Source organism: Alosa sapidissima, chromosome 5 (assembly GCF_018492685.1).
Source record: "Alosa sapidissima isolate fAloSap1 chromosome 5, fAloSap1.pri, whole genome shotgun sequence".
Classification (NCBI taxonomy): domain Eukaryota; kingdom Metazoa; phylum Chordata; class Actinopteri; order Clupeiformes; family Clupeidae; genus Alosa; species Alosa sapidissima.
Genome location: NC_055961.1, coordinates 38516687 through 38539433, shown reverse-complemented (window position 1 = coordinate 38539433; position 22747 = coordinate 38516687). Strand labels below are relative to the sequence as shown.

Here is a 22747-nt window from a genome sequence, read left to right as displayed (position 1 = left end):
TGTGACAAGATCCTTCTGTTGGGATGGAGGGAGATAAGGAAGAGGAGGCTGAATCAGCAGCCGCTGTGTACTCAACATTGGCCAAATACACTGTAGGGTAAGTACAAAGAATGTCACTTCTTGGTAGTTAGTTCTTCTTGTTGTTGGTTTCACCACATCAAACTGAATGTGCTATCCTACAATTCACGAGTTCGGTACAATGGAGGGAAAAGCAAAACAAAAATGCAGAATACATTTTTTTTATTATTGTGCATGTATCAGGCTGTACCACCTAGTGTCATACAGTCTCTTCCCTGAGCTATCTGCAACAGCCTGAAGTGTGTAAGATGTAGGCTAAACAGTACAATAAGTACCCAGACTCGTGTAACTTGTAAACAAAATAAGACAGTCAGCTATAAAACTGAAAATAGGCCTACAGCATCTCTTATTTCTGAAAGTGCAAATTAGATAGAATAGAATAATAATTTTTAAAAATCCACTTAAGCAAGACCTTCAACATCTGTGTTTAGTTGTATATGGAAGAGTCTACAATTTGCCTCAATATATTTCAGTGTGTGTACAGTAATAATCTAGCCTACTAACTGTGATAAAATTTTGCCCTCTTTTAAAAAACGAAATTGCTCCTTTCATTTCATAAACAGACTACAACTAGAAGTCACGTGACTTTGCCCTTTGACGTTAACTCACCGTAGCATGGTTTGTTTATGGTTAGCGTTGACACTTTCTGTCCATGCACTTAACACTACCAGCTCCTCATGTGAGAAGTTACCCCAACATAAAGGTAATTACCAAGCGATTTACATAGCTTTCTGTCATTACGAAATCGTTTAATTTAAGCCATAGGTTTTGGCCCTATTTGTATGTGTATCCAAAGGCTTGTGAAGCGCAGGGGAAGTTTTTTTTTTTTCTCGTTTCAGTGATTGGTAGCCTATCATCTGGGTGTTGGCTTTGAATATGTGTAGCATGTTATATTTCCACTCACATACCCAACAACTGCTGAACAACGCCGACACACAATTTCATCTTATCCACCACTCTCTCGCTCGCCTGTAACTGTAACTGAAGTTCTCAAACTTGCGATCTTAAAGAGACCAGCGGATCCTCTAACTCTTGTGGGTCGCACCTTAGTGCTGCTATCTCTGACTGACTGACTCAACCGACTACCTGACAAAAAAAAAAACATACAGTGGGCATCGCTTTCAAATGACCACTTCATTCGCGCATTACGTGGCGTGAAGCTGCGTGAAGCTTTAGTACCACTTTCAGCCACTGTCATAATTGTTGCCGAGAGTAATCCCAGCCTACGAATTCAATAACAAAATAAATCATGCATAATTAAACATTACCTCGATTTAGGCTACTTGGGTATGGCTTAAGGCTTGACTACACGAAAATCGAAATTTGCTGTCTACATTATTGTCAGGGTTGGGGTTAACGCAACTACGCAAATCAAAACAGTGGTGTGATAATTGAGCCAGTAGAGAAATAACTGTTCAGAATTAATCTGTAGCCTTGGGTAGGCTTCTGCAGAAAACAATGTTGTTGCCGATTTAATACTATCTGGCGACGTTTTTAACAGGCTACGCAATAGAGGCTTAGACAACTATGACCCACGTTTTGGTTTCGTAAATTAATTTGCCCTACTTCTTGACTGCAATGTAGTCAATTGACTGCTTGACGTGTCATTTTTATTTTTCTGTACAATAAACAATTACATCTGCTTTATGCCGCAGAATTACATTCATATTTGGCTGACTGCAGACGCGCCACTTCCCTCCCCATATTCCAAGATTAAGATAGTATGAAGTGCTTTTTGTAAATAAATAGTTAAAACGAATAGCTATTTGCAATTTGACAAAACACTGGTCCTCATTTTGCGAATGCGAGGACGATATGAGCCTGTTGCATTTAGTTAGATGTCCGAGTCACGCATAATGTTTGAAAACCACTGGCTCGTAATCACAATAATTTAACACACGACAGTTGGATAACCTACTTCATCATGTCCCCATGCCTACATTTTTGTGAGTAGCATAGAGATCGTTAAAAACAATAAAGTATGGCTCTCCGTTTGGGACATCGAAAACTTATATTTTTAATAGACTACCGTCGAAGATGCTGACTTGCAAAAGCCTCGGGATAACACGTTATCTCCACTATCATCAGTCATGCCCCTTGATCAAAGTGGGGAATGAAATAAAAGTTTGAGAACCACTGGCTTAACAAGTTACCTACAGTCCAGAACACAGAATCTGTTGCAATATTCTGATGATCGGCGATGATATTGGCAAATGTTTGTTTTCCAAAGTAAGAATTTCACTTCACCATGCACCTTCGACAATACCTGGCCTACCTGGTATCATTACAAACATTCTGTGTCCTAAAACTGGCATATTTTATGGCATTGTGTCATGTAAGTTCGTTGCAAAATCTAGAGAAATGTGTGAGGTGGTCAGCGGGGGACAATTGAGACACACATTGGATTGTGTTATTACTTGAACACTCCACACTATCCACAGCTGTGGTAAGCCTATCAGGGGCAGGAGGATTACTGTCAGCGCAGGCTTTATATAAAATTCTTCAACATAAGGCCTCGAATGTTGTCTTGTTTGTGGAGCGCTTTGCTTCGCTTCTGTAATTTCGGCTTCATTGAAAATGAGGGCTTCCCTCAATGACCCTCCGAGAATAAATAAAGGTTGAATGAATGAATGAATGCAGGCTTGCCCAAAATAAAGGCATGTGGTTTGCGCAGCCTACAGTAAATAACAGACCCGCCAGAATGTGCGTTATGATGCTTTTTTACGAGCAAGATGTTTTGGTACCCTACGCACACTGCATGTTCTTAAATAACAATGATCATCAGTAATATTCGACCATTAATTTGGGTAAATGGGCAAGCGTGACCACCTTGATTGGCTGATGATTGTAACGCGGGCATGATTCCAAACACCTCCCTTACGATGATGAGTGACAGGTCTCAGAATGCGTGCGCTACACAAGGACGGAAGATGATGAATAACTGGGGCCGTAGGCTATTCACAAAGGCTTTTATCTTACTACTAGGAGTAGGCTACTCCTAAATCGCACTTAAAGATTTTAGATTGGAGTTTTCTCTTAAAAGTTATTCACAAAGCCTTTCAGACAACTCCTAAACTAGGAGTGAGTCTTCGTGGCTATGGATGACGTCATTACTCATGCACGAGCTTGACTGAAGTGACCACCTTGATTGTCTGACGATTGTAACACGGGAATTCCAAACACCTCTCTTCCGATGATGACTGACAGGTGACAGGTCGGAGAATGCGTGCGCTACACAAGTAGTGTGAAGGACGGAAGATGATTAATAACTGAATAAAAAGGCCTAGCCTAAATGAATAAAGAGTAAGGCAAAACAAATAGCTTAGTAGCCTAATGAAACATAGGCCTATGGATTGATGCAGTAGCCTACCTTTGCAACATTATTAAATGAATCTGTCACCATATCCCTAGGCTACGTTTGCAAAGAGGAGAACATTTGAATTTGATTCACAATGAAACGTTACATTTCATTTACATGTTAACAATGAGTAGTTTTGGTTGTTGTTGGTGGCGTTATTGCATCCCTTTTATGAATGCAAAATTGTTCCCTTGCGATTAGAAGCTCCTGTTGCGCATAGGCTATTTCAAAACATCGCAACGTAAAATGCCACAAAAAAGCTGTTTATGAATAGGTCTTAGTGAGTTAGGAGTCCTCTCGACTTAAGCTGTCTCAGACTTAGGTGCTACATTTAGGTCTAAAATGCTTCGTGAATTACTTTTTGTGAAAAAATTAGGAGTCCTAAAGTTAGGAGTGACACTCCCATTATTTTTAGGAGTTGGGGGTGTGATTTTTTTGGGGGAAGGGCCAGATTAACTGGGCACAATTGTCTGATGGCCCCCTTTCCCCCCAGCCAACGTGAATCGGGTGGTTAGTTAATAGGCCTATCGTGAAGATTTTTCCTGCCATCTAAGGCACGAGCGCATCTGTGAGGCCAAGCCTCACCAAGTAGCTCGTTTGTTTACAACTAACATTCCATTTAATTAAACTACTTTATAGGCTATGCCGAAATAGTTTTCAACATTTTGAATATTAGTGTCGGGTGAATTGAAATGTTCTCAAAGTAGCCTTATGGCTGAAAGCTGAAAACTGCTTGGGACCCCCCCCGTCAAGCAATATAACCATACAAACGCACTTCCTGCACTCATTGTTTCGGCTTTGTCTGAAGAGCTGTGGACGGCACGGCACGGTATGCCAAATGAAAATAAATTAACGCAACGCAACACAACACAACACAGACCCCGCTTCTCTCGCGTCAGTCACTGACATGAACGAAACACAGAACCCGCTTCTCTCACGGCAGTCACTGACAGTAACCTAGAATAAATGCATGGGGAAAAACACTTCCCCATGACAAAGACATCGTAAAACACTGAAAGTTAATATTTTGTCACTAGCAACATTCATCTGTCCTTTGTCAAATGTATTATGTTCCAAGCGTAATTCTGCTTCATAAAGTTGAACAAATACATTTGCTTATTTCACAGAAAAATATAAATAGCCAGTCTACAGTGCAGAGTTGGTAAGTTATGGTAGGCCCACCTGCAGTGAACATACAAACAGGGGAAATTATTTCTCTTGCAGCTGAGTAGCCTCAGGTGCGCACGTAGACATAAGGCCGAACATGCAAGCGCCAATGAATCGTGCTCTCACGACAATCACGCCGTTAAACTTAAATAGGTTAACATCACTCTAAGTTCGCCTTCAAGCAAGGAAAACAATGATTTGAAGACATCTGTTTCGTTGGAAGGGCAAGGGGTAGCAACAGGGCAACACAGAGACAGGCCCGATGGCAGGGCTGTTTTGAGAGTATTAAAATATGGGATATTCTACGGGAAAACATTAAAACGGCAAGACAGCGGGGAAAGTTAAAATACGTGATAAACACGGAAACAGTTGGCATGCATTGTTTCGGTCCCCGTGCACAGGGATTTTTTGTCATACTATTAATCACATATGATTATTTGTGAAATTGTGCAAACAGAGGCGCAATACATTTGAAAAGGAAGGACTGGTAGCATGCAAGCTCACGGGAAAGATTGATTTAAGAACGTTATCACAAAGTGTGTGGCTGTGGCGCGGGCGGAAGACAATTGGCAGGGGAGGGTCATGTCTTTTTTAACAATTCTGTCGGAGGGTCATTGAACAATTTCTAGCAGACAAGAGAGGGTCATGCAACTTCCAACTGAAGCACTCAAAATTCCTCCGGTGGCCCCTTCAATAAATAATGATCAGTCCCTAGATTGCTGCTGGGCTATATGTCTTGGTTCTGTTAACAACTCATTGTCAAACGCATAGCCTATCTTACGGTTGCATCCATTACAAACAAACATGCAATGTGAACGTCTGGGATTGGGGAGAGCACTAAATGCTCTACTGAATAAGCACGAAGTCAAACCTTTAAATGAAAAACACTCTTTAATAATCCAAAAAAATAAACCGCTAATGAAGTAAACTTGTGACCATCAAAAATCGTTTATCGCTTGTAACTCCGTGATACCAGGACGTAACAGGAAGGCATTTGGCTGAGCAACGGAGGTTAATATGCTCCATGTTTTGTCCAAACTGTCTATCATCGTTGCACTCGGAGAAAACCGGAATGTTTCATTCGTCCCCGTTTCAATCGTCCCGGTTGTACCTACTCAAAACGCAGATAGAACCTTATTATTCTAAGGTAGCGAAATAGCGTTCAGCATGATTCATGCCCAATTAATTCCCCCTGTTAAAGTGTTCACCTTTGTAGTTTGGTTTCGTGATAGCCTATGATAAACGACTTATGGCCAAATATGTGAAAACGTTAAAATACAGTAGGCGATAAACCCGGAAAAAGTTGACAGTGATTTTTTCATAATCACTTTGGAGGGTCATAGAAAAATGTATTGCTGGCGAGGGAGGGTCACGTCTTTTTGGACTAATGCTCCCAAAACTCCTCCGGTAGCCCCTTAAATAAATAACGAACAGTCCCTAATGAAGTAAACTTGTGACCATCAAAAATCGTTTATCGCCTGTAACTCCGTGATAACAGGACGTAACAGGAAGGCATTTGGCTGAGCAACGGAGGTTAATACTCTATATTTTGTCCAAATGATGTCTGTCTATCATCGTTGCACTCGGTGAAAACCAGAATGTTTAATTTGTCCTGCGTCTCTACGGCTGCAAACAGGATTCACTCGCAGTTAACCAAATATTTCTTTATTAGGGCAGGGCAGGCATATTTCTGGCTATTACATTATTTCTAAACCAGTCTGCTAAAGTCTGTAGTGAAGTCTGTGTAGGGATTTCCAGGCTCCATTTCTTTTTACGAGACACCCTGCTCACTTGAGCCATCTACCGGTTGTTTGGGTTGTTGCAGCGTCTCACTGGAAAAATACAAATTAAAGTCGCGTGATACCGCGTGATCCCACGCGCGGACCGCGAGTGAAGCTGGCCAAGTCGAAGCACTGCCCACTGTAGACCCACTACAGTTTGCATATCAAGAAAAAGTGGGCGTGGACGATGCCATCACTTATCTCCTACACAGGACACATTCTCACCTAGACAAGGGGAAAAGTGCTGTGAGAATCATGTTCTTTGATTTCTCAAGTGCTTTTAACACCATCCAACCCCTCAGACTGAGAGACAAGTTCTTGCAGATGGGTGTGGAAGCTCACCTGGTATCCTGGATTACAGATTACCTGACCGAGTGGCCACAGTTTGTGAGACTGAATAACTGTCTCTCTGACACTGTGATCAGCAGCACCGGAGCTCCACAGGGAACTGTGCTCTCTTCAGTCCTGTTCACCCTGTACACATCTGACTTCTGTTACAACACCGAGTCATGCCACATGCAGAAGTGAGGTGTATCAGGGACGAACAAGAGGAGGAGTACAGGTGCCTGGTGGAGGACTTGGTGCAAACTCAACCACCTTCAACTCAACACTTCAAAGACCAAGGAGATGGTGGTGGATTTCCGCAGGTCAAAGCCCTCTCTGCTACCAGTCTCCATTGAGGCGGGGGGGTTGTTGCGCTTTTTTTTTTATATATATATATATCATACCTTCGTGTTTCTTTTGTGGACATTTTCAGCTTTCTTTTACATTATTGGTTAAAAATGATAGAAGAAAAATTAAATGGCACAACCATTTAATGACCATTAATAATTAAAAGATTATTTACAATTTATTTAAATTTGTCTTAATGGCAAAGGCCACACCCAATCTGCGAGCACTTAATTTTTCTGGGCTTTGAATTGAATTGAATTGTGGGGGGGCCATTAATGCTGACACGCATGCACGTAGCCAGATGCTCTCCTTGTAGTCTAATTCTCAGTCCCAAAACAACAAACCCACGTATAAAAAAGTAAATACTCACTTTTCTTCTACATCACTCCCACAGTTACCATACAACTCACTCACAATTAACTCGAAAAAGACCTAGGCTACTTGATTGAAGTGCGACCGTTCGTCTCACCGTCAAGAGAACGCTGAAGTTATGAGAACATGTCTTTCTGATAAGAGAATATAGGCTCCTATATGTCTAATGCCGTAAACGTAGAAAAGGTCTGTTTGTGATGATAGCCTATTATAGCTAAGTGGACAGAATTTAGGCTATACGTATATGGCAACATATGCTCATATTTCCTTTAACTATCAGACAATTTAAACAGGCCTAGACTGTGTTCGCCTAGCTTTCCCATGCAAACATTACATATAGCCCTACGCTAACGTTACAAGTCTAGGCTACAATTAACGTTAAGACCATACACCTTGTAGCACATTGGTCTACTCTATTGCATTACTTACGTTTTAATAATTTGTCGTTGAATGTTGATGGAGGCTCATCTTTGGGAAATCAGCTCTCTGGATAAAATTGTCAGCCGGAGCAAGAGTTCTCAAGAGTTCTCAGAGTTCTAGGAGAGGAGGATGCATGTTTCACATTAGTGTCAATGTGTCAAAGCAGGCTTTGGATCAGAGGAATTGCTCAAGCTTAACATATGGCATAGGCTACAAGCGAATTCACGGCATACAAACAGCTTCGTGATGAAATATAACTAATATCATTTTTTATTGTCACCAGGCCTATAAGTAGGCTATTTATTGTGTAACCTACAAGTGAACGATGACACCATAGGCTACACTGTGGCGGAGCAAGACCCCATCAGTCGGATAGCTAAACAATGTAACCGTGTTCAGAACGTAGGCTAGCCATATGGGCTGCAGACTTGTCTTTGGGCTTGTAATCACCTGACACATCATGCCGCATATATGTCCTGAATAATGAGAGGCTAAGTGCGGATTTGATGCACTTAACTTACTCAAGACTTTCAGAAAACAATTTCGAGATGACGTTGGCCATTGTGCTTTTACAGTGTGTTAAGTGAATCTCGTGATATTATGTTGCAGCGGCGCTGAAAATCCAGCGGCGGCGCTGCGCCGCTGTTAAATACATTGTAGGGGAAACACTGCAGTCTATACTGATATCGCACTATCCCCACCCTTTGAACTGTATATTGCATCTTGCTTGTGTCTGTTGAGGGGTCCACGACCATGGCACCCTTGACAGGGACAACAAGGAAGCGATCATCCTCAGCTGCACCCCCCACCCCGACTGTTGGACTTACTTATTTGCACCATCACTGTGACACTCACTCTCATAAAGCACCTTACAATGAACACTGAATTACAGGCTCAGTCCCTGCCCTGTCATGCTTGATCATCCTTAAGCACACTATGTTGATATTTTATTTAGTTTATATAGTGTATTTAGTATTTTTAATTTATGTCTGAATCAACTGCACTCTTAAAATGAATTCGAACCTTTATGTTACTCCTGTCCAAGTAGCCTACAGATAGCCTACATGTTATACAGTAGCTTGATAGTTCATCTGCTTCCATTAAATGGATAAACATGCCCGCCTACAATAGCAAATAACTACGCCGCCATCATAAGCATTTCATTTAGCATTTTAATGTCATCAAGGCCTTATTCAATACCAGGTGAATATCTACCTTCACATTTATTACTGTCTATTTTACAAAACTCAATGCTGATATGGGTGTAAACTAGGGTGGTCCTTATCAAGTCCATTTATTTATTTTTTTTGCAAAATGTTAGTGTCTTAACCTCTTAAACTGTTCCTTTTAACTTAGAAATAGGCAAAATTTTGACAAAAAAATGATATTTAGAGGTAGCTCAATTATGTGGAAGATTGCCTATGTTAAGCTGTGCTGCGTTATTGTGATATGCAAGTAATATTAAAAGTTGCTGCAAATGAACTACATTTTATTGAAATCAGAGCAACACTGACATGACAACAATGACCACAATCTCAAAAAAAGCAAATAGTTTTCAACAATCCCTCATTTCTGATGCTCAGCAGCCAGTGTTGACTTTTTGAAGTCTGGATAGATCCGTCAGTTATCTTCCATTCTAATAGATGGCAGATTTGATCCAACTAATTCTGGTATGGTGGAACCAATCAAATAAACTTCACTTCTTGTTTTTGCCATGATTTTGCTCTTGGTACTGTACACAACACAACTGCAAGCAAAGCTGAGCAAGTAATGGTGAAGATGCCTTTTCCTCATACAGTTTTGTAGCACATATTTGGGGTTCCGTGGATACAATTGTTTGAATGTTTTAATGAAGACCAAAAAATGTGCTCTAAACCCAAACAATAACCAAGGTGATCATTAATAGAAATATGTATTGATTCCACCAGAAAAGGTAAATCTGCTAAAGCGGGTCATGGATGGATTCATTTGGATTTAGTTTCTACAATAAGTAAACTGAGATATGTATGTAAAATATGTATCTAAAATACATATTTAGGAATATATGGTGCATTAGATGCTTTTTATGGAGATTGTTTTGGAATTTTACTAGCCAGTTACAATACCAATTATTAGGCTATTAGGCTATATTGTAGGCTATCTGTACAATATCTTTTTACAATAATTCAAATTATCTGTTTTTATGAAAATCATCAAACAGAAAATCATCTGAAAGTTTAAAGCTATTGAGCTACCAGTAATTATTATGTTACTGCCATAAAAATCGGCATGCTGTATTTTCTTATATAAAGGAACAATTTGAAGGGTTGAGAGCATGACAATTGGAGACTTTAAAAATAAGGACCACCCTAGTGTAAACATGAAATGCCATCAGTCATTGATGATGATTCCGTGATCGTTTCGGTTAGCTCCCGTGGAGCACATTAAATTGTTCAGGCTACCTATATAACGAACATCACAGGATCAGAGGATCTACCACAAGATCAGAGGATCCACTTAGTCAGGCGACAAGACAACAGTTTGTGACAAAATATTGAATAGTAAATACATTTTAACTCTCATCTAGATTTTCAATGGCCGTTGTTTCACTTGGAGCTTATTTTCCGTTTAACACATTTTATTGATTTTTGCAAATAAAACGACAATTCTGAACAAGTTGTTTAAATCTTGGTTGTACAAAAGTATAGTATAAGTGGTATCACTTAGACCTTATTTGAACCGTATTTGCAAAAACTCAATTCATTTTCCCATAGAGATTTTTCTTACAAACCAGGAAGTGACTAAATGCTAACACTAAAAACAAGCTTCTAAGTGGCTACCACACTCTATTGTTAATCATACTAGATGTGTGTTGTAGAGATCAATAAAAACTTTTTAAGCCTAGATTTTAACATGTGTGTGATTGTGTGAAAGTTCCATTGCAAATGCATTTAAGCCCCATTCTGTATGATATTTGATTTTCTTGCCATGTAATCTCATGTTATTCCTTCTTAGTTTAAGAACTGATATTTCGGGCTATTCTGTGGCGGACTCTGTGAGAAAAGGGGTCCTTCCCTTTCTGCGTTGTGCTGCACTGTTCTTCAACTGTCTGACAGGAGTGCCCCCCCCTGAGGATCTTTTGGATAAAGCAGGTAATGCTCAGAAGTGTGACTAGTAATGGAATGTGAGAGCTCAGTCTGACCCCAGCAGTTTATTGCACCCCTAAAACTCTGTTTGTCAAAAGTACACACTTTCATGAAGAAAAATCCCCTTATGGCCTTAAAATGCCAGTAATAACCAACACGAGCAGTGTTACTGTATATCACGGTCACAAGTTTCACTGCCCTTATCTCTAGCGCTAATGTTTTTTTTTTTTTTGTTTGTTTGTTTTTTGTTTTGTTCTTTTGTTTATGTGAAGCACTTTGGTGCAATGCTGTTGCTTTTACATGTGCTATAAAAATACATTGACTTGACTTAAAAAGGAGCACCTACAGACTGTAATATGCATGTCAAAAGTACTCAACGTATGTTCTAATTATGTTGCTTATTGATGACTATGCTACTTAAACATGAAATATGTAGCATACAGTAAATGTGGTTGTGGCTACCTTACTACTGAATGTTGTAAGTAATGTTGTTTGTTGCTGTTTGTAGTTACTTCAGAGGTCCAAGCAGAGGCACTGTGCTGTTACCTTGCTCTTCCCTCTAACTTGTTCCAACTGTTTCACAACCACTCAGACATGGTTGACCCCCTGATACAGAGGTACACAAAACAGATATATCCATACACAACATTTACCCCAGATTGTTATTTTAAACCACATACATATGATGTTTATGAAGCATGCCATCCTGAATTTGGTTTATTTTTATTTTTGTCTTAGATGGTGTGGGAACCCTGCCATTTTCAAAGCATTAAATGGTCAATTGCTAGCCATCAGGTAAGTTTTCCCCTTTCCTGTGATAGACTGAAGAATGATCAGTGTTCCAAAAATAATGCAACCTTAATAACAACTTGACAAATGGTCATGGTACCAGGTATCCAAGGAAACGCAATCGACTAATCAATCTTCCAGAGGATTACAGTGTACTGCTCAACCAGGCCAGCCACTTTAAGTAAGTATATATACATCTGCTGGTGTTGACCTACAGTTGTTTAATTTATGATTTAGCAGAACTTAATAGTCCAGCCACCTTTCACAGTGCTCCATCTGACATTCACAAGTTGTAAATATAGCTGCAAGCAGCAATGAGGGGGCCAAGCAGAATAGGCCGGAGTAGCCACGGCGACAAGATAGAACTCAGCAGACACCCGCGATCAACACTTTCAACAAGTGTCGCATCAAAACATAACTGACTTTGTAGGGCTGAAACAGGGCTGAGTATTGTCGCCGCCTCCGCCAGCCAGCCCCCCCACCTAATCAGCCCTGCCCGTTTCACCCCGTCCCGCACCGCCATTCCACGCACGCATTAGAATGAACTGGATGGAACATGTCATCAGTTTCACATCAAAAAATAAAAGATTGATAAAACACATCAGCAACTACAGATGAAAATGCAATATTGCTAATTGCAGCACCCCCTACAGGTCAAAGGTCACCACAGTTTTTGAGCGTCCTCCTAATGGGGTCATGAATATATGTAGTAAGTTTGGTTATGATACATGGCAGGGTTGCTGAGATATGAGCTCACTTCCTGTTTCGATTGGCGGTTACGGGCGAATGCTTTTGTCAATTGTTCAAGAGAGCAAGATATTCATAGGTTATGGTCTGAAGATGGTCTGTGCCAATGTTGGTGAAGATCAGATGAAATTTGCGACCTGTGAAAACTTTTTGATGTTTTTGATTAAATCTAACTTGGAGGCCGAATCAATTACGATGACATCACAAGTTGGCTTGGGTCGGCCTAAGGCCCTCCAACAGTATTACCAGACACCACTATTGCATTTTAATTCTAAGCACAACAGCAGCTACAGGCCAAAAATCATGTTTCTTTATTACAGCGCCCCCTAGAGGTCAAAGGTCACCAGATTTCTTGAGCGTCCCCCTGATTGGGTCCTGAGTCCATGCACCAAGTTTGGCTTTGATACATGCAAGGGTTGCTGAGATATGACCTCACTTCCTGTTTGGCGGCTTCGCCGCAAGTTTCGATTGGATGTTACAGCCGAATGCTACTGTCAATTTTTCCAAAAAGCAATGCACTGATAAGGCATGGTCTGAAGATGGTCTCTGCCAATTTTGGTGAGAATCCGCTGAAATTTGTGACCTGCGAAAACTTGTACGTGTTTTTGATTAAATCCAATATGGCGGCCGAATCAATTACGATGACATCACAAGTTGACTTGGGTCGGCCTAAGGACCTCCAACAGTATTACCAGACACCACTAGTGCATTTTAATTCTAAGCACAACTGCAGCTACAGGCCAAAAGGCATGTTTCTTAATTACAGCGCCCCCTAGAGGTCAAAGGTCACCAGATTTCTTGAGCGTCCCCCTGATTGGGTCCTGAGTCCATGTACTAAGATTGGTTATGATAGATGAATGGGTTGCTGAGATATGAACTCACTTCCTGTTTGGTGGCTTCACCGCATATTTCGATTGGCTGTTAGGGGCGAACGGTTTGAGTTCCGAAGACGAAAAAGGATAACTTTTGTGAGGATTGATGTGAAGATCAAGTGTGTCAAGTTTGGTGTTGATCGGACAAAATTTGTGACCTGTGAAGTTTTAGTTTCACTTTCACTAAAATCCAATATGGCGGAAATTGACGTCATAGGGTGCGTTGAACTCGGCTTGGTCCAAGGATTCCAACGATACCACATTTCTGACAATCGGCCATACGGGTCAAAAGTTACGTGCGTGAACGCACGTCCAACTTTGGCCTGTTGGTGGCGCTAGAGTGCTCTAGGTGCCATCATGAAACTTGGTGACATTAATCATGGGACTGTCCCTAATCAGTGTGCCAAATTTCAAAACTTTTCACCAGACGGTTCTATGGGCTGCAATAGACTTCCATGGCGGAATAATAATAATAATAGGGAAGAAAACGTAGAAACACAATGGGTGCCTTCGCAGCTTCGCTGCTTGGCCCCCAATCAGTTGCATACACTTGATGACACTTGACTCGTAGCGTCCTGCACCAGGAGTGAATCTTTTGTAAATTGCTTTACAATTACCATCGGGCCCTAGCCTGGAAAATCCAGACCCTGGTAATCTAGAAAGATTAAGGCTCTGGCCAAGAATAATGTAATGGCCCAACTCGAGGGGCGGCACCAAGCATGCATTTGAAAATCTCACTGCACGCAATTGGATAACACTAAACCAATGTTAACTCTGACTGATTCCGGACTTGAACGCTATTGGATAACACGATGACCAATGTTTACTGACTGATTCCGAACTTCCAACGTTGCAGCGCTGTCGTCATCTGTTTAGCTTGCCTCTGGCCTGCCTATATCATACACCGTGTGATTGGTAAATCTGCCAAAACAGACTGTTTTATCCCCCAGCCTAATTATAGGGTTGTAACTGGGATTGTGAAATCTGAGCATTTCTTGGACTGACCTAATTTGCATACCTTTTGGACTGACCTAATTTGCATACCTTTTTCTTTTTTTGAGAATGTGTGGTACTATTATTATGGCATTTCACATATGATATCCCCCCTCCCCAATATGTTTATATTTGTATATTTTATTTTATTATTTGTAATGTTGTAATGCCTAATGTAAGGTCTAGGCATTTTGATGAATGATGTTTGTAATGGATGTTTAAAGAAAAAGGCTGGAAAAGAAAATGAAAATTTTAATTTTTTAATGATACACATTTTATTCTTTTTATTTCCTGTGGAATTTCCATCAATAAACAGATTTATGAAAAAAATAGCGATTTTACATAGTTCATCAGAATCCTGGGATATGCTCACTTGACAACAAGAGAAAGGGAACTAACAACTGGCCTTTGGCCATAGCATCCATCCATTTAGAAGTAGTAACGGGAGTTTGTCCTGTACGTTGATAAGTGGCGGAAAGAAGTGTTTCCCACAGAATTTAATTCTATTTGTGGTGTTAGGTTTGTAGAATTAACTTGAATGCAACAGTTTTTAACAAATTAGCACAGCATGGTTATCATGCAGATTTAAGCCCAATTTAGCCAGTCGACTTTTATGGCAACAGTTTTGATTTGTGCCAGTGTGATTGTGTGCCATGTATTTACTCTGCCACTAGCTGATAAACCACTTGGTAATATTGGAGTCCATTTAACCTTAATAGCCAATGCCGTTCTCTTCCTGACTTGTGTCTCGTGCTGCCTTCCACCACAAGCCATTGTTTTTTTTGTTTTTTTCAAATCAATATTTATGGAAAGTGCAAAGCATAAAGTTTTGTTCCCTGTATTTATTTCTGTATTCCTTTGCCCCTGAGGTGCCCTGTGTCATCAGATGATGACCGAAAGCATCCTACCCTGTGTCTTTTCTGTGGCGATATGCTGTGCTCTCAGAGCACCTGCTGTCAGAAGCAGCTGGATGGGGAATATGTGGGTGCCTGCACAGCTCATGCTGCTATCTGTGGGGCCGGAGTGGGATTATTCCTTAGGTGAGTAGGGTCAGTGTAGTTCATGTGACCTCTAAGCAAAGACTGATGATGGTGCTGATCTTTCCTGTCTTTTTTTTTTTTAATTCCTTTCAACAGAGTGAGAGAATGTGAGATTGTTCTTATGGCCAGTAAAACACGCGGAAGCACATATCCAGCCCCATATCTTGATGATTATGGAGAGACAGATCCCCAGCTTGGGTAAGACCGTATCTTTGAGTTATTGTTACACCCACTAACGTAATATTTCCTGTAGCACACTGTTACACTGTAAAAAATTAATTCTAACCAAGTGTTATTGATCTTATATTAAGATTAAAACATCTATTTGGTATTGTTTTTAGTATGAAAAGACTTACCTAGCGCCCTCTCAAAAGATCATTTTGACTTAATTTAAGAAGACTTTAACTTATTTTAAGGAGTCTTATCAAGACAAATTTGCTCAATGCACTGGCAGACAAATTTGCTTGTTTTTAGGACAAATTTGCTTAACGCACTGGCAGACAAATTTGCTTGTTTTCAAGATGAGATGTCTTAAAATAAGTCAATTTTTTTTTTTAATTAAGTCAAATGATTTCACAAGAAAGCGCTAGGTAAGTCTCTTCATACTGAAAACAATACCAACTAGATTTTTTTTATCTTGATATAAGATTAATAACACTTGGTTAGATTTTGTTAGATAAGCAGTTTTTGCAGTGTATGCGCTGCTTCATGTAACCTTCAGGGCTTCAGGATGGAAATCAAGGAAATCACTGGCTTCAATATTTCTTGAGGAGGAGAGAGCAGGGAAGTTCTGTTAATTTCAGGAAATACACAGAGCTATTTTTTTTAATTCATTCAACCTTTATTTATTCTCAGAGGTTCATTGAGGGTAGTCAAATAGTAGACAATACAACAAAATAAAATAAACATTAAGATACATAAACTTGTAGAGGGGGAAGGGTAATAATAATAATTATTATTATTAATAATAATAATAATTAGGGCTGGGACGGTATGGATGTTTTCTTACCGCGGTTGGTAAGCAAGAAATGACTGTGGTATACCACTTTATGTTTATGTATAATGTGATTATTTCTGAGATTCTGATACGTTTTCAACCCGGAATTGTGCATATGCCATGGCTGAAAACGTATCAGAAGCATTCACTGAGCACTTGCCATGCCATACAGTGACATAGTTGCACTGCAAAAAATTAATTCTAACCAAGTGTTATTGATCTTATATTAAGATTAAAAAATCTATTTGGTATTGTTTTTAGTATGAAAAGACTTACCTAGCGCCCTCTCAAAAGATCATTTTGACTTAATTTAAGAAGACTAACTTATTTTAAGGAGTCTTATCAAGACAAATTTGCTCAACGCACTGGCAGACAAATTTTCTTGTTTTTAGGACAAATTTGCTTAACGCACTGGCAGACAAATTTGCTTGTTTGCAAGATAAGATGTCTTAAAATAAGTAAAAAAAATGTTTTTTAATTAAGTCAAATGATTTCACAAGAAACCGCTAGGTAAGTCTTTATACTGAAAACAATACCAACTAGTTTTTTTTTATCTTGATATAAGATTAATAACACTTGGTTAGATTTTGTTAGATAAGCAGTTTTTGCAGTGTGGTAAGGATGCCCTCGATGGTACAGCGGTAGAAGTTCACCAGGATCTGAGACAGGTGGACCTTCTTTAGTCTCCTCAGGAAGAAGAGATACTGGTGAGCCTTCTTGATCAGGGTATAGGTGTTGCAGGTCCATGAGGGTTCCTCAGAGATGTGGACAACCAGAAACTTGAAGCTGGGGACACACTCCACCTCAGTCCCGTTGATGAGGATGGGGCTGTGTGCTAGCTTTTGACTTCCTGAAGTCCTCAACAAGCTCTCTGGTCTTTTTGGTGTTGAGAGCCAGGTTGTTGTCGGTGCACCACGATGTTAGGTGCTGGGCCACCTCCCTGTAGGCTCCCATTGTTGTTGCTGATGAGACCAATCACCGTAGTGCAAACTTGACAATGGTGTTAGAATCATGTACAGGTCTGCAGTCATAGGTAAAGGAGAGGGCTCAGCACACAGCCCAGTGGTATGCCGACCAGTAGGAAAAATGTGGGCGGGGGAACTGGTTGAGCACTGCTCTCCCATGCCCACATCCACGGCTAAAGTGCCCTTGAACAAACCACTTAACCCCTCACTGCTCCCTGAGCATCGCTGTAGCAGGCAGCTCGCTGCGTCGGGATTAGTGTGTGCTTCACCTCACTGTGTGTTCACTGTGTGCTGAGTGTGTTTTACTAATTCAGGGATTGGGATAAATGCAGAGACCAAATTTCCCTCACGGGATCAAAAGAGTATATATACTTATACTATACTTATACTTAACGTAACAGACTGTTTTGTTGGTTAGGAAGTACAGAATCCAGTTACAGAGGGAAGTATTGATGCCCAGTTAACTGATTTTGATGATCTGTTTGGAGGGGATGAGGTGTTGAATGTAGAGCTAAAGTCAATGAACAGGATTCTGACATAGGTGTTGCTATTGTCAAGGTACAAGAGTTGTTCTTGAAGGGATCCTCAATCTTTAGCTTGTGGTTGTGCTTGGCCTTTTTGATGCCCCTTTTCAGGTTAGTCCTGGATGAGCTATAGGCCTCATTGGTGAGGAAAAGGCTTGGAAGCTCGAGTCGATGTGGATTTAGCTTTAGCCTGGCTCAAACTTGAAAAACTCCGCAAGAGCATCTTTGTTTACATTTTCTGGTCTGTCTGAAGTTCCCTCTGGTCGGTGTGACGCAGTTTGTAGGTCTCAGTGATATGGCCATCTCTAGAATTACGCTGATAAAGATGTCGGGATCGCAGGAACCAATGTTCATGTAGCTCAGAATGTATTGCAGGTACCTTGAGCATCAGACAGTCCTTTGATCTGGTCTGATAGGGACCAGAATTCCAAACAAGCATATATGAAACATAACATGGTAACTTCCCAACAACACCTTTGTAGATAAATAAATACCAATATTTATTTCTCCTATTGCTAAAGATGACCAACCCATTTTTATTGTAGAGGACACAATAGGCATTTTTCCACCCCCAGTGAACCAGTTTTTGAACCGGTTCTGTTCAGAATTCTTTGAACCTTGGTGCTATCTAGTGAACCAGCCCGCATTTCCACCAGTTTTGAACCGAAACCAAGGGTGCGTCATCAACAATGAGTGTTGCATGCAAAACAAAAGTTAATGAGATGCATGAACGGGAGAATCACATGACGGTTGTCCCATAAAAATGGCAGAAATTAATATTAGTAAATATTAGTTAATGCCTGCAGACTAATGCTAGTTGACTAGTTTTTTTTCTCATGGCAACAGTTGATAAGGAGGGAAAATGCATGGTTTAAGCCAGAGTCCTGCATGGTTCCGTTTTTGGAGACCCGCTGCCGCAGTTCAGCACCAGATCTGACCCGTCACCCGTGATTATATCAAAATTAAATCTGGGCCCGCCCGGACCCGTTAATATTTGGCCCGTTACCCGACCCGTGCCCGCACACAAGCTAAAATCATTCCAATTAAAGTGCTTTATCTTTATCTCGCACCTCTCAATATCACAATATACTGTAGGCTCTCTATGAAACAGCCTAACGAGTGCTTTCTTTCGCGTAATATGACAAACCTAATACAAATATTTAATGCGCCCCTGTCAACTTTCATATTTAATCTAAATCTGAAGCTAATAAACAATATAGCCTAAAGTGCGCTTTCTTTTGCGCGATGCAAGTAGCCTATATCGGCACCTTTTAAATAGGCTATGGCACCTGATAACTTGTGCATTTTTCTTTAACATTTTATGTTAGGGCTAAATCTTACAATAACAAACCATAGCCCAGAGCTTGCTGCATCAGAACATTACGCAAATAGACCTATTAATATTACTGTAGGCTACAAGAAAAAATACAACCTGAGCATCACAAACAATAGCTATTGGCCTATGCATATGCTGGCAACGCTACAACTACTACCTTTCTGAAGACTTTGTTTAAGTCATTTCTTTCAGTGTGCGAACTACTCCTCTCTCTCTCTCTTCAATGCTACAACTACCAAATGCATCGAAGAAAGAAGTCGTCGCAGTAGTGACGTGATGGTCAAAGGTCGTAGGCTATCGTTGACTAAAACACATATTTGTGATGTGGTAATGGTAATTTAGACATACAAATATTGAACATATTTTTCAGTTCCTTATCCGCCCGCAGCCCCGCACGTGAATTTTAGAAATGTCACAATCCATCCGTTTGAGCAACTTTTATGCGGGTACCCGATCCGTGGCAGGACTCTGGTTTAAGCCTTCTCCCCTTTGAACGGTAAAGTGACACGCCCGCTCCAGTTCGTAGGAAAAAACAACTATTTTTCTGGTTCAAGCTCCGAACCAAAGTGCCACGTTCCAACCGTTTTGGAAAAAGGCTAAAAGTGGAGTACTATAGCTATCACCAGAGTGATAGACTGTCCAGGGCCTTGAGTGAAGAAGCAGCAGTATTTCTATAGATCACTTAGTAGTCGCTATACATAAAAACTGACATAAAAAGTGCTTCAACAATTTGTTTCCTACTACACATAGGGATGGCTGGTTTTGTTTCTGTAGAAGAAACCCATTTTGTCTCAGTTTCTTTACAAGGTTGGCTATTTGGTGATTTAAATGTAAGTTTCTCATCCAGCCAGATGTCATAATATTTATATTCAATGTTCCATTTACATTGGTTATTTGCACACCTTGCTCTGGTAAATAGCATATACACAGTACTTAGTTTTATTTTCATTCAGTACTAATTTAAGATTAATGAGAGTTTCTTGAAGAACATTAAATGAAAGTTGTAGATTCTCAACGGCAAGTTGACTCAACAATCCCATACAAAATATTTATTTAGGTCTTAGACTGAAATCATCAGTCATTGAAGCAGAATGACCACCACATATTTAGCATATTTGGCACCTAAACTATTGCATGTGTGGAATTCATTATGTTTTTGTGATTTTGTTTGTATGTATAACATGTCATGATGTGTTTTCTAAGCTGATGAATAAGTTAAGACTGATGACATTTGTAGATAATAATGGTATACAGCTTTGGAGGTTAAGTTTACTTGTTTTTTTTTTTCCAGTCGTGGAAATCCTCTGCACTTGTGCCCTGAACGCTACAGGAAGCTACATTATCTGTGGTTGCAACACTGTATCCCAGAAGAGATTGCCCGGAGTCTGGAGGTGCTAAATGTGATGTTCGCCTTCGAGTGGCACACACTGTAAGAATCAGCCAAAGTGCGACAGAAGGGCTCAATGCTCCATTTTGTGAATATGATGTAAAACCTTTTGAGAAAAGGGAGTGCATAAACAATTCAACTTTTTAAGTGAAAAAGGATGTTTGACTATGTATAATAGTGGCTAAACCCACACTTAATAATACTTAAAAAAATGACAAAATATATTGTAGTTTTGTCTAGTTTCGGTGTTAATTTAACAATAAAATAATAGCAATATACAGTCATTGTAGCCAGCATTCTACTACCCGCCTTTTCTGTTCATAAATGCTTGTTTGAAGGCATTTTAGGGAAAAATGCTATGAAAAAGTGATTTATATTTTTAAAAATACAAGCACTGTAGTGGTTGCAGTGACACAGCTGTTTATTGGACTACTGTCAAATATAAATTCTGCAATACAAGTTCTGGCTTATAAGTTCTAAAGGAGAGGTTTCAGTCAGCCTGTCTCACAAATATCTCAATATAGTTAACTAGGTAAAGTCAAAAAAGCATATTACCACTAGCTAATTGCACTGTGTTAAAACATACTGACAAGATTTAGAATGTGCATTTCTTAAAAGAAACACACCACATCAACACATGTTGCATACCTCTGTACAAAAAGTGCATATTCATTATCTACAGCATTTTCTCTACTATTGCCTGAATGTGTTACAACCATACAATCCTAATAAAATTATCTCAAGAAATCATTCCCTGTATCCTAATATGTCCTCTCGCAGTGTGAAATACAAATTAAAAAAAAAAAATCCAGGATTATGGCCCTCATGAAGCTTTGAATCATGAATTGGTTTGTCCTTTACAACATCAGGAAGATCAGACCTTATCTGACACAAGACCCCACACAACGTCTTGTACAGGCAATGGTCATCTCCAAACTGGTCTGTTGAGATTCACTGTTAGATGTTCTGCCTGCTTGTGTAGTGAGATTGTTACAGTTGATTCAGAATGCTGCAGCATGCCTGGTCTTTAATCAGCCAAAGAGGACACATGTAACTGCTCTCCTAGTTAGTCTTCATTGGCTTCCTACAGTGGCCAGAATTAAATTTAAATCCCTCACCTTGGCCTATAGAACACTTACTCAATTTTATGATCCAGCTCTACATCCCAACCACCCACTACAGTCTTCTGAGGAGCGTCTGTTGTGTTGACCACTGATGTATCTGTTCAGCTAACACTTAATTAATTAAGTGTTTTTTATGAGTTATGGTTTGTATATTTATGGTATTGTTAATTTTCATTATTGATATTGCATTGACATCATGTTATTGCTTTTTTACTTAATGTAGTCTTATCAACTTTTTAAAACTGTTTACTGTTCATTTTTAACTATTATATTGTTTTATTTTGTGAGTGGATTTGGACAAAAGTGTCTGCTGAATTCCATAACCATAACCAAATCTTGTTTAACATTCAAAAATGGACAGAATGTGTACTGGGCTTTTAATCAAGTCATGATACAAAATAACACATAGCAGCAAGCAGTGATGGTGAGCCCAAGCACCTGTGGTATTCATCGCTTTTCGCATTATTCATCCGGCGGCTGGAAAAAAAAAACTTACAGAAGAAGGTTGTTCTGGCAGGCCAGCGAACCCTTTCTTCTGTGAGTTGTTTTTTTTTTTTTTTTGGGCAGTTTGCAAACAGAGTGCATTACCGCCATCTGCTGGACTGAGATGTGATGCCAAGTAGCCTCGTTCTGGCTTACAATGGCTGCTGGATGAATAAGGCGAATTTCGACACATTTCAACGTATCAACAATCCCTTCAACATTTAATTTAATGTTGAAGGGATTGTTGATTTAATGTTGATTTTCTGTTGACCAATATGTTTGTTCTGACTGAAAATGACACTGCCACATGCCAAAAGGTTGTAATACAATGTGGTAGAAACATGGAATAAAAAAAGCGTTTTCATCTTTTTAAACATTTTGATAAAAAATGGCATGTCTAAAATTATTCATACCCCGTAATCAGTGGAAACATCTTTATTTGCATTTACAGCCCTCACAATTGTTCTCCATGCCTCCATGTTTCCACAATGATTCTAGACATTTTTAGCAGCAATCC

General features: G+C 39.9%; 1 protein-coding gene across 1 annotated transcript in view; it reads left to right on the top strand.

Annotated features, from left to right (window-relative positions):
• The window catches only part of ubr1 (ubiquitin protein ligase E3 component n-recognin 1), a 124674-nt gene extending 103301 nt beyond the window's left edge, over positions 1–21373 (top strand). Inside the window, exons 40-47 of the mRNA XM_042091275.1 lie at positions 10–97; positions 10843–10979; positions 11482–11590; positions 11712–11768; positions 11866–11943; positions 15244–15414; positions 15511–15612; positions 20528–21373. Coding sequence (XP_041947209.1) covers positions 10–97; positions 10843–10979; positions 11482–11590; positions 11712–11768; positions 11866–11943; positions 15244–15414; positions 15511–15612; positions 20528–20669 — 884 coding nt within the window. The 3' untranslated portion in view covers positions 20670–21373. The remainder of the gene's footprint in view (positions 1–9; positions 98–10842; positions 10980–11481; positions 11591–11711; positions 11769–11865; positions 11944–15243; positions 15415–15510; positions 15613–20527) is intronic.
• The last annotated feature ends 1374 nt before the right edge of the window (positions 21374–22747 follow it).